Source organism: Piliocolobus tephrosceles, chromosome 21 (genome assembly GCF_002776525.5).
Source record: "Piliocolobus tephrosceles isolate RC106 chromosome 21, ASM277652v3, whole genome shotgun sequence".
Classification (NCBI taxonomy): domain Eukaryota; kingdom Metazoa; phylum Chordata; class Mammalia; order Primates; family Cercopithecidae; genus Piliocolobus; species Piliocolobus tephrosceles.
The window spans coordinates 14,132,932-14,145,820 of NC_045454.1; the positions used below are offsets into that span (position 1 = coordinate 14,132,932).

The window sequence follows — 12,889 nt, forward strand, 5'->3', positions numbered from 1 at the left end:
TGTGATTCATTCAGATCTGGTTACAGCTGGGAGATTGAGCCCACACAGAAGAGGCTCTTCACCCCACCCAAGCTCCCTGCCCGGTCTTGGACCACGGTAGGGGTGGAGGAGGTTGCCCTGAAAACCTTGGAAGCGGGTGTATTGGATCCTCAAGCCCCACCTTGGCTGCCCAGGATTTTGCTAGACCCCAAAGAGGGAGAACAAAAGAGGAGAAGTTGCTTGTCAATGTGTGGGAGAAGAGACACATCCCTGGTGTCCAGGAGCAGCCGGATGTTGGGGACCCCCTCGTTTGAAGAAGGAGGCTTAGTCTTTGAGGGCCTCTGATCTAAAGGAAAGAATGTGTAGCTATGGGGGTGTCTCTAACCTGAGGAAGAACAGCCCTCTTCTGAGGGAGGAGGTTTAGCCTTGGGGAAAGTGCCAGTCAGAGGGGGGAGGTACAGCGCCCCCCCACCCCCGCCTTAGCTGAGCAGAGGTCTGATCTCAGCAGGGGGTGAGTGGCCTTAGTCTGAGGGGGGAAGACACACCCTAGGCTGATGGAGGCATGGCCTTTGGGGCCCTGGTGGGAGGAAAGAGGACTTAGCCGTGAGTAAGCCCTGAGTCTGGAGCAGAAGGTCTGGCTTTGGGAAGCGCTAGTCTGAGGGAGGAAGATCACCCCTACTTCCTGAGTTTCTCACCAGAAGCTTCCAGGTCCACGCATTGCCCCAGCAGAGGGGAGCCAGGGCACCATCTAGCGAGGTGCCCAACAAGCAGGAGGAGGGGGCTTCCTGGACGGCAGGGTGGTCCAGGCGGGATTCCTTAGGACAGCGTCGCGGTCGCCAGGACTACCGCCAGAACCGGCAGGGTGAGGCGGAGGCCGGGCGCGGCGCCCGAGCGGCAGTGGGACTCCAGGACGGCGCGGCGGCCGGGGCTGCAGTGGCTGGACAGCCGATGTCTCGGGAGCACGGGGAGCCCGTGGGTCCAGTCCAGGGCGCTGCACAGGTCTCTGGAGCCGCAGCCGCGTACGCTCACGTTCCGGCCGCCTGCGGAGACGGAGACAGGGTGCAAGGAGGGGACGTAGGGGCGCGCTCAGGCAGAGTGCCTTGCACACGCACAGTGACTGCGAGCCCCTCGAGTCCATGTCCTTCGTGAAAGCTCATCAGGAATGTTCCTTTCCTTGAGCTGGGGGCTGGTCACCGCCGTCTCTCTCATTGTCACTCCTTCTACCTTACAGGTATGTTACAGGTGTGTTTTCACTTGTGTGCAATGTTTGTTTCCTTTTAAAAAAAAATTTTTTTTTAAATGAGACAGGGTCTCGCTCTGTCACCGAGGCTGGAGTGCAGTGGCACAGTCACGGCTCACTGCAGCCTCACTTCCTGGGCTCTGGTGATCCTCCCACCCCAGCCTCCTGAGTAGCTGCGACTACAGGCTGTACCACCAGGCCCAGCTAATTATTTTGACAATTTTTTGTAGAGAGAGGGTCAGCCTCTATTGCCCAGGCTGGTCTCAAACTTCCAGGCTCAAGCGATCCTGGCCTCCTAGAGTGCTGAGATTACAGGTGTGAGCCACCACACCTGGCCCAGAACATTTTAAATTACACATGTGTCTTACATTACATTTCTTTCAGACAGCACTGATATAGTTTAGTGGATTATCTTATTCAATTCTCTCAACAGTCTTAGGACTTAGCGACTGTTGTCATTCCCCTGTTTTTTGTTGTTGTTGTTTGTTTGTTTGTTTGTTTGAGACAGAGCCCTGTCGCCCAGGTTGGAGTGCAGTGGTGCGATCTCGACTCACCAAACCTCTGCCTCCCGGGTTCAAGCGATTCTCCTGCCTCAGCCTCCCAAGTAGCTGGGATTACAGGCATGCACCACCACACCTGGCTAATTTTGTATTTTTAGTAGAGATGGGGTTTCTCCATGTTGGTCAGGCTGGTCTTGAACTCATGACCTCAGATGATCCACTCGCCTCAACCTCCCAAAGTGCTGGGATTACAGGTGTGAGCCACCACACCCGGCCTCCCCTGTTTGTTTTTTGTTGTTGTTGTCGTTGTTTTGTTTTGTTTTTGAGACAGAGTCTTGCTCTGTCACCCAGGTTGGAGTACAGTGGTGTGATCTCAGCTCACTGCAAGCTCCGCCTCTTGAGTTCATGCCATTATCCTGCCTCAGCCTCCTGAGTAGCTGGGGCTACAGGCACATGCCACCATGCTGGGCCAAGTTTTTGTATTTTTAGTAAAGATGGGATTTCACCATGTTAGCCAGGATGGTTTTAATCTCCTGACCTCATGATCTGCCCACCTTGGCCTCCCAAAGTGCTGGGATTACCAGCGTGAGCCACCATGTCCGGCACTCCCCTGTTTTTTAAAGAACTTGTTGCATACCAAGTTATCCCCTTTTACAGATAGAGAAATTGAGGCACAGAGAGGCAAAGTCACCCGGTCAAGGTCACCCAGCTCATAGGTGGTGGATTCAGGATTTGAACCCAGGCAGCTTGGCCCTAGAGTCCTGTTCTCATGCCCTTTACTCTGTCACCTCCTTCATAAGTTCACTTTGTCCTCACAATGCCCTTCAAGGTGTGTGTCTACCATCCCCAATTAGCAGAAGAGAAAACTGAGGCTCAAAGAGATAAAGTCCCTTGCCTTGAGCTACACAGAGTAAAGAATAGAGGGGAGACTCCAAACTCAAGCACACCATTGTCCAAATCCAACGTGCTCAGGCTCACTCATGCATACACACATGTGCACACACATACACACACACAGACAGGCGTGTTGTCCCCATTAGCTTCACACACACACACACACACACACACACACACATGCTGTCCCCATTACCTTCTTCAGACGTCAGGTCCAGCTGGACACACTCAGTTTCCCCACTGGGACACTGCATGTAGAAGGAGGAATTGCAGGGCTCCAAGGAGCTCCCAGGACATGTAGGACACAAGATCTCACTCAGGGTGTCTGAGGCCAGATGAGTTGCTGTGTAGAAGAGGATGAGGATCAGTCAGAAGGAATCTCAGGACCTCCCGGAGCCCTAGGTGCACTCCTAGGCTCTACCACATTGTCACGACCTTAATATTGTCACGACCTTGACATTGTCATGACCTTGATGGGACTTCCTCCCAAGCTGGGGTCAGGGTGCCTGAGGGCAGCCTGGTTGTGGATGGGGGTTGAGTGATGTTCCTTCCTGCATTCCTTCCCCAACTTTGCCTCCAGAGTCACCCACCACCTCCGTGGCCACCCATCTGACTGCTTTCTGGTGACAGCATACCGAGAGGGGCGGGCTCCTGGCAGTTGCCTTGGCAACAGGTGGTGTTGACCCAGAAGCCAAAGCCAACGCCATAGGTCAGGGCATAGATGGAGTTGCCAAATTTGCAGTCCTTGGAGGTCACACAGAAACCGTTTCTCCAGGAGACAGGGTTACCTTCTCCAAAGTCTGGAGAGAGATGGAGGTCAGGCTAGTGAGGAAAGGCAATCACAACCCACCACCCAACCGAACTCCCCAAATCTCTCTGGGTATTTCCCTGATGGCATTCACTCTGCCTGAGATATCCCCATAATCCATAATACAGCTGGTCATTGTTCATTAAGACACATTAAGTTCAGGCTGGGGGCAATGGTTCACACCTATAATCCTAGCACTTTGGGACAGGAGGATCACTTGAACCCAGGAGTTCAAGAACAGCCTGGCCCAACAGAGTAGGACCCCCGCCTCTACAAAAAAATAAAATTAAATTAACCAGACATAGTGGTGCAGTCCCAGCTACTTGGGAGGCTGAGGTGGGAGGGTCGCTTGAGCCCAGGAGGTCAAGGCTGCAGTGATCCAAGTTTGCACCACTGCACTCCACCCTGGGTGACAGTGAGACCTTGTCTCAAAATAACAACAACAATAAAAAATCACATAGTTCAGAAAGCCTTCCATGATCCCCTGCCTTCTCTCCTTAGGGTTCCAATTAATAGGGCGGCTCTGAACCTGTGAAGTCTCCCCACCCTGTCTATGAGCACCTCATGGACTTAGTAAGAAACTTCTCTAAGATCCCAGAAATATCTAGAACTGGAGACTGGAACACCATCTTTATTATGCCTCTTTATGCTGTAAAAAGATAGCAAAGACCCGATTTCAAGTTGAACTCCTCTTCCCATTTACAGAAGAGTCCAGTTTTTCCTTCTATGGGGGCAGAGTGACAGGAGCCTTAAGGGGGCCTGCCTGCCCAGAGTGTTGTAGTAGATACCAAGATGGCCACAACTGTATCCCCTATCCTGCATGCTCTTGTGCAACCTAACCTTGCCACTCTGTCATCAAGAGGTGGAATCTATTACCTCACCCCTTAAATCTGAGCTGGCCTTGGGATTTGCTCTGACAAATAGACTGTGGCAGAACTGACACTGTGACAGTTCTGGGTCTATCACTTAGAAAGCCTGGTTGTGGCCACACGCAGTGGCTCACGCCTGTAATCCCAGCACTTTGGGAGGCCGAGGCGGGCGGAGCATGAGGTCAGGAGATCGAGACCATCCTGGCTAACAGTAAAGATGAAACCCCATCTCTACTAAAAAAATTCAAAAAATTAGCTGGGCATGGTGGCGGGCACCTGTAGTCCCAGCTACTTGGGAGGCTGAGGCAGGAGAATGGAGTGAACCCGGGAGGCGGAGCTTGCAGTGAGCCGAGATCGCGCCACTGCACTCCAGCCTGGGCGACAGAGCAAGAATCTGTCTCAAAAAAAAAAAAAAAAAAAAAGAAGAAAAAAAGAAGAAGGCCTGGTTGTTCCCACTTCTTCCTTCTCAGAAGCCATTCACCATACTGTAGGAAGCTCAAGCTAGGAAACTGACTGGTAAGAGCTCAGAGGAGAGATGCTGCCCCAGCTGTCTTGAACATTCTAGTTGCAGTCAAGCTCCCAGCTGAATGCAATCACATAAGTGACCTCAGCCTTTACCACTTAGAGCAGAACCACCCAGCTGAGCCCAGTCAGCTGCAGAATTGTGAGAAATAACAAATACTTGTCTAATCTGAGAAGCTTTTTTTCCAGTTGTGATTTTTTTTTTTTTTTGAAAATCACACAATATAATATATACCCTCTTAACCTTTAAAAAAAATAGAGATGGAGTCTCACTATGTTGCCCAGGTTGGTCTTGAACTTCTGGCCTCAAGTGATTCTCCTGCCTCAGACTCCCAAAGTGCTGGGATTACAGGCATAAACCATCATGTGTGGCTTTCTTAACGATTTTTTATTTTTTTTTGAGATGGAGTCTCACTCTGTCACCCAGGCTGCAGTGCAGTGGCATGATATTGGCTCACTGCATCCTCCACCTCCCGCGTTCAAGCAATTCTCCTGCCTCAGCCTCCCAAGTAGCTGGGACTACAGGTGCATACTACCACACCCAGCTAATTTTTATATTTTTAGTAGAAACGGGGTTTCACCATGTTGGCCAGGCTGGCCTTAAACTCCTGACCTCAGATGATCCACCTGCCTTGGCCTCCCAAAGTGCTGGGATTAAAGGTGTGAGCCACTACGCCCGGCTGGCCTTCTTAACAATTTTTAAGTGCACCATTCAGTAATGTTAACTATATTCACATTGTTGAGTGTAACAGATCTCTAGAACTCATTTTGCACAACTGAAACTGGACCCATCGAACAACTTCCATTTCCCCCTCCCACAACCTCTGGCAACCACCATTCTATCTTCTGTTTCAATGATTTTGACTACTCTAGATAACTCAGTGAAATCATACAGTATTTGTCTTTTTATGACCAGTTAAGCCACTAAGTTCTGGCCAATTCGTTATTCAGCAGTAACTGAAACAACAATGGCAGTAGATTTTAAACTCACACCCTCCACTGCACCCCAGCCTCTGTCCTGCATGCCCAGGAAAACGCTACAATGGCCGGAGCCAGGCAGCAAAGTGGGAGAGTGAGGTAGGTCTTGCTGTGCCCCAGGCCCCATTCTGTCCCCATGGGCACTCACCTGTGATGCCCGCCATCTGAAGGCAGTAGTTATTATCCTCTGGGCACGGAAGTGGGCCACAGCTGTGGAGGTCTGAGCAGGTGAAGCAGGTGGTGGTCTCAGCTTTGGCGTGTGTCACAGTTGCATGAGGACCTGGGGACAGAGGAAGATGAACTGGACGGAAGACAACCAGTGTGCATGCACGTGCATGGAGCTGAGTTTCTGGGCACATCAATATGTGCCCATGAGTGCGCGAAAGTGCCTTCGTGTGTGCGCTTCTGCAAGAATGCCATTTGTGTGTGCAAGTTTGCAGGCCTGTTAAGTCTGTGTGCACATCTGGCTGTGCCTTCCTGTGTTGAATTATCTGTGTGTTTCTGAAACTGTCTGCAGGAGGGCAGGGATGTGTGTGTGTGTAGCTCTGCAGGACACTGTGTGAGTAGGTGTTTACCTGCATGTCTGTATAAACAAGGGCATGTGTTTATGTGTATGTGTATAAAGCTGGTTTTAAGGGTATGTGTGTGTTTCTGCGGCTGGGTGTGTTTGTGTTCCATCAAGGTGTGGGGGTGCTTATATATATATAGATAGATAGATAGATATGTTGGTGTACAGATGTGAGCGTTTGTGGATGTTGGTAATGTATTTCAGCTTGCCTGTGTATATTTTGTGCTCTTGTATGCTTGTGGGTGCTTGTGCCTCTTTTCCGTGTCATGTATATGAAAGCCTGTGTGTCCATGCATAGATATGTTCCGTGTCTGTGTCCACAGGGATCATGTGTGCAAAAATTCCGTGTCCCACATTTCTGTTGTTAGTCTTCCTATTTTGCCCTTTTTCTTTCCATATTGTAAATGTTGAGCTCCCAAGTCAGCCTTTTTTCTTCATTGTGATAATTAATTAAATCTGCTGCTCAGGGCCGGTCGCAGTGACTCACGCCTGTAATCCCAGCAGTTTAAGAGGCTGAGGCGGGCCAACATGACGAAACACTGTCTCTACTAAAAATATAAAAATTCACCAGGCGTGGTGGTGGGTACCTATAATCCCGGCTACCTGGGAAGCTGAGGCAGGGAGAATAGCTTGAACCCAGGAGGCGGAGGTTGCAATGAACCGGGATCACACCATTGCACTCCAGCCTGACTAACAGAGTGAGACTCTGTCTCACAAAAAAAAAAAAAAAAAAAAAAAAAAAAATCCACTGCTCAGTTTAAAAAAGGAAAACTCCTGGCAGCTGGAGATTTGAAGAAGCTAAGGTGAGAGTGTTTCGGCTTTGCCTGCAAATTCAGTAAACATACTCTTTGATGAGCCTTTTTTTTTTGAGACAGTCTCGTTCTGTCACCCAGGCTGGAGTGTGATGACGTGATCTCAGCTCACCGCAAGCTCTGCCTCCTGGATTCACACCATTCTCCTGCCTCAGCCTCCTGAGTAACTGGGACTACAGGCGCCCGCCACCACGCCTGGCTAATTTTTTGTATTTTTAGTAGAGACAGGGTTTCATCGTGTTAGCCAGGATAGCCTTGATCTCTTGACCTTGTGATCCTCCCACCTCAGCCTCCCAAAGTGCTGGGATTACAGGCATGAGCCACCACGCCAGTAAACACACTCTCTTTTGCATCACAGAATGGTCCTTCAGCTTTGGCAACACAAGGAGGACCTAGCCTCTAAAAAAAAATTTAAAAATCAGCTGAGTGTAGCGGTGTGTGCCTGCGGCACGAGCTGCTCAGGAGGCTGAGGCAGGAGGATCACTTAAGCTTGGAAAGTCAAGGCTGCAGCGAACCATGCTTGTGCCACTGCACTCCAACGTGGGTAACAGAGGGCAACTCTGTCTCTAAACACACACACACACAAACACACACAGAGAATGGTCCTTTCTGGTGTAGTTTCTAACAAAGTTTCCTCTATATCTCTGGAGCTGAGGGAATGCAGCTCTATCCAGAGAAAATTGCCTTTCTCACCTCTAAAACATTTATCCCTTTGTTGAGTTGGTTGAATTGCTTAATCAACTGTGGCCCCAGTAAATACTATTTCAATTAGCATATCACTTTTGCGGAAGACAAAACTTCTTGTGAATGTTCTTTGTTAAGCCAAAAGAAGACTATTGGCAAATCTGTCTTCTTTCACAAGCAAGGAAGTAAAGAAAAGAGAAAACACCATCAAATTTTTCTTTTCTTCCTTTTTTTTTTTTTTTTTTTTGAGAAGGAGTCTTGCCCTGTCACCCAGGCTAGAGTACAGTGATGCAATCTCAGCTCACTGTGACCTCTGCCTACTGAGCTCAAGCCTTCCTCCTACCTCAGCCTCCCAAGTAGGTGGGACCACAGGCACATGCCACCATGCCTGGCTTTGTTTTGTTGTTGTTGTTGTTGTTTTGTAGAGATGGTGTTTTGCCATGCTGCCCAGACTCAGATCCATTTAAACAGAGTGTGGATCTTTAATCTCACTCACATGATATGTTCACAGTATGTTCATGTTTAGAAATTTATGCACCTCTGCATATTTGTTTTGGGTGCTAGGATGTAAATGTGGATGTTTGTGGATATGTGCCAATAGATGTTCTGCTTCTGAGTGTGTCAGGTGGGGGGGGTGTGTGTGTATGGGTAATTGTACTCATTGGGAGCATTATCACAGGGAATGTGGACACCCTAGGAACACATAGGTTTGAAAAGAGCATATGGGATCCAGGGAGGTAAGAAAGGCAGGGTTCAAAGCACCTGGCTGTGTAGGAGGAGTAAGGTAGTTGCATTCAGGCTTAGCGGTGAGATGAAATCCAGAGTCTTCTGGACCCAGGGTGGCATTCTCATGTAAGTTGCAGACCTCTGGTGTAGCACAGCCCTTCAGAATTTGGGGACCCCCTGCAGAAATGAGAGGAGATTGCAACAAGAGGCTCAGAGTCCAACCCTCCCACCTTGATGTCTATCTTTCACTATCTGAAAGTTCCCATCTTAGTAGTTCTATATGATTCAGTTTCAAATCTACCTGGTCAGTTTTTACAACCTCTTGTTGCCTGCTCACATTTGTGATTCTAAGTTTATTCCTTCAGACATATCATATACCGTTATGCCATGTTCTACAGCTGATAATTACAATAGCTGAGCTCCTCACAGGTCTGTATCTCTGATTTGTTATTTCTGCTATCACTCATGGTGGCTTGTTTCCTTGCTCCTTTCATGAACTACGATTGTGAGCTCATATTTGGTTGATATTCATCTGTGGGAATCCTGGGAGCTTTTCCCTGGAAAGGACTTGCTTTTGCTTCTACTGAGTGCCAGGAGGTGCTACTGACCAGGGATCATTTCGGCCTCTGTCCAAGGTCCCTAGCTTATGTGGGAATCTAAATTCCAGAAGCATGCTGCCAGCCCAAAACCTATTTACCTAAAGCAGGCTATTATCAGCATTTGCTCCCAGACCACTGTGCCTTCCATGTTTTCTCACTGCTCCCATTCTGATTTCTGTTCACATTTTTGTTTTGCTTAGGGACACGTGGAAATTTTCTTAACTTTCTGCAACCCGAAAAAGTGTGGAAAAGTATTTCTGTATAGGATCTTGTTCATCTGTAAACAGTGGCATACTAAGCAGGGGTAGGGAATGGGAGCAGTCCATCCTGGGAACAGGCTATAAGGGGTTTATTGTCTATAGAGAATTTTTTTTTTTTTTTTGAGACAGAGTCTCACTCTGTCACCCAGGCTGGAGTGCAGTGGCACAATCTCGGCTCACTGCTACCTGAGCCTCCCAAGTAGTTGAAATTACACGTGTGTGCCACCATACTCGGGTAATTTTTGTATTTTTAACGGGGTTTCACCATGTTGGCCAGGTTGGTCTCAAACTCCTGTTTTCAAGTGATCCACCTGCCTCAGTTTCCCAAAGTGCTGGGATTACAGGCGTGAACCACCATGCCCAGCCTATAGAGAATTTTTTTAAATCATAAAACCAACTAAAAGATCAGTTTGCTTTTTATTATCACCATATAGTACCAGCAATTCTAAACAATGTCAGTGATAAAATGCTCCTCCCCACGATGATGGGCCACTTCCTCTATTTCACTGTCTCTGTCCTCCACCTTCCCAGTATGCCACTGTTTGGAGCAAAAGACCTTTTAGAGGATCAAGTCCACCATACTGCCAAAAGCAGAAGCCCAAGCTACTGCTCTCGATTCTTTGGTTGGCTTCATAATTAGTTTATCCTCTGGCTACTGTGGTTATATTATAAATCTTTTGCTGAAAAGGCCTCTCCTCCAACTGTTTGCAAATCATAGTGGTGATTTAAAAACATCTCTGCAAATCTATGACACGTCAACAAGTGGGGTCCATGCCTCTTCCATCTTGAAACCAGATGGAACTTTTGTGACCATTTCAATCAATAAAGCAGAATAGAAGTCACATTATGTGACTTCCAAGGCTGAGCCATAAAGACCAAGCCGCTATAACTTTGTTTGCTGAATGAAATCATTAGCAACCATGTAAACAGCCTTGAGGTAGCCATGATGGGAGGAAGCTCAATCTAACCAATGTGGAGAGGCCACATGGAAAGGCCCTGTTTTTACATATATGCAAGAGGTGCTCAGAAAGCCCCTGGTTATTCCTGCCCCAGCAGTTCCAGCTCCTAACACCCTCTGACTACAACACATGAGAGACCCTAAACTCTCCAAAGGAGCTCTTCCTGAATTCCCAACCCAAAGAAACTGGAAGAGGTCATTAAATGATTGTCATTTTTAGCCACCCATCTTGTGAGTGATTTGGGTTTTTTTTTTTTTTTTTTCGAGATGGGAACTCACTATGTATCCCAGGTTAGTCTTGAACTCCTGGGCTCAAGCAATCCTCCCACCTCAGCCCCCCAAAGTCCTGGGATTACAGGCGCGAGCCACTGCTCCTGGCCTGTGGGTGATTTGTTAAAGGACAATAGATAACTGGGACACAAATGCAAATGAAGCTCAAGCTTTATTTGTGCAGGTGGGAAGAAACCTGCCACCCAAATGACCTCTTGTGAAGGGGCCCTTACCTCTACTCCAGGTCCCGTTGAGGGTGACACATGCAGTCTGTTTCCCAGTGCAGTTCATGACCAAAAGGGAGTCACATGAAGCTGACATATTCCCGGAACAGTAGTGACATTTCACAGTGTTGGGCTTGGCCTTGGGCCCTGCCTCTGGTGGGAGTCGATAAAGTCAGTGTGGGGCGAGGGCTAAGGAACACCCCTGCAGCCATCCTTCCTCACCAGGCCTCTGTTCTCCTGCCCTCCCTCTCTCACTGCCTCTACTCCCACAATCCAGATCATTTCCCTCCAAAGTGATTCTGCACCTGGCCTCAGAATAAGTTTTCAGGGGCTGCAAGGAGCGTTTTGAGACCTGAGGCTGGGCACAATGGCTTACGCCTATAATCCCAGCACTTTGGGAGGCTGAGGCAGGTGGAAGGCTTGAGCCCAGGAGTTCCAGACCAGCCTGGGCAACATGGTGAAACTCCATCTCTACAAAATGCAAAAAAATTAGCCAGGTATGGTGGCACGTGTCTGTAGCCGCAGCTACTCAGGAGGCTGAGGTGTGAGGATTGCTTGAGCCCAACAGGCGAAGGTTGCAGTGAGCCAAGATTGTATCACTGCACTCCAGCCTGGGCGACAGAGCAAGACTGTCTAAAAAAAATTAATGCAGTTATAATCATACCTGGCATTTTATATTCTGAATAGCATGCTCACCTCTTAACTTGAACCTGGGGGTTTTATTTTGCTGAGAGACACAATTTAGTAGGAAAATTAGACACAAATTAGGAAGCGGGAAATCCCACTCATTTGAAAGGATGGCTACCTCTCCCCATTGCTACATCTGCCAAGTACGAATTCCTTCTTAGAAGAAATAACCAAGCAACGAAAAGTGATCTTTTTCACCACCCAGGGCCAGGTCTAGGGTGACACCAGGGGCCCAAACTTTGAGGAGGCACGACTTTTCACAGTTGTGCAAGTAGAGGGTCATCCCTGAGAGTGAGCATCTCCTAAAATTTTGCATCCTGTGGCTGGGCACGAGGGCTCACACTTGTAATCCCAGAACTTTGGGAGGCCAAAGTGTGTGGATTGTTTGAGGCCAGGAGTTTGAGACCAGCTTGGCCAACATGGGGAAACCCTGTATCTGCTAAAAATACAAAAAACTCAGCCTGGTGTGGTAGCATGCGCTTGTAATCCCAGCTACTCAGGTGGCTGAGGGAGAATTGCTTGAACCCAGGAGGCAGAGGTTGCAGTAAGCCAAGATCACACCACTGCACTCTAGCCTGGGCGACAGAGTAAGACTCTGTCAAAAAATAAAAAATAAAAAAAACTTTTTGGCATCCTGGGCTCCTGGCTGGGCTCACCCTAGACCTGGGCCTGTCACCACTTGTGAGGTTTCTTGTTCTGTTCGACTAGCCTTCAAGGGGAGCCCCTCTATTAAAGACAAAAAAAAGAGGCTGGGCACAGTGATTCATGCCTGTAACCCCAGCACTTTGAGAGGCCCAGGCGGGCAGATCACTTAAGGTCAGGAGTTTGAGACCAGACTGGCCAACATGGCGAAACCCCAACTCTATGAAAAATACAAAAATTAGCCGGATGTGATGGTGTACACCTGTAATCCCAGCTACTCGTGAGGTTGAGCCACGAGAATCATTTGAACCAGGGAGGTGGAGTTTGCAGTAGGCCAAAATTGCGCCATTGTACTCCAGCCTGGGCAATAGAGTGAGACTCTGTCTCAAAAAAAGAAAAAAAGAAAAAAAAGAGAGAGAGACAGAAAAGAGCTTGGAGATCTCTTTAGCCTCCCAATATTCAATAAGCATGGCAACAAAAGGAGTGTCTACCACGTGCCAGCTTAGGGGATGAACACCCTTTAAAACCTACATCACGCCCATTTTCCAGATGAGAAAACTGAGGGTCTCCTTCTTGCCCCAATCAGTCAGACAAAAGGCTGTGAGGCAGGAAATTGAGGCCGGGTCCGCATGACACCCACCCTACCCTGGTGTGTGAGCCCGAGGTCCC

At 48.5% G+C, this 12,889-nt stretch overlaps 1 protein-coding gene across 6 annotated transcripts in view; it reads right to left on the reverse strand.

The window, feature by feature from the left end:
- LOC111525246 overlaps positions 1-12,889 on the reverse strand; it is a 37,924-nt gene continuing 25,035 nt past the window's right edge. For all 6 annotated transcript variants that reach the window (XM_023190562.3, XM_023190559.3, XM_023190558.3 and 3 more), the window contains 6 exons: positions 10,901-11,044; positions 8,617-8,757; positions 5,939-6,070; positions 3,249-3,413; positions 2,810-2,956; positions 1-1,019 (listed from right to left, as the gene is read on the reverse strand). In XM_023190562.3, coding sequence (XP_023046330.1) covers positions 796-1,019; positions 2,810-2,956; positions 3,249-3,413; positions 5,939-6,070; positions 8,617-8,757; positions 10,901-11,044 — 953 coding nt within the window. In that variant the 3' untranslated portion in view covers positions 1-795. The remainder of the gene's footprint in view (positions 1,020-2,809; positions 2,957-3,248; positions 3,414-5,938; positions 6,071-8,616; positions 8,758-10,900; positions 11,045-12,889) is intronic.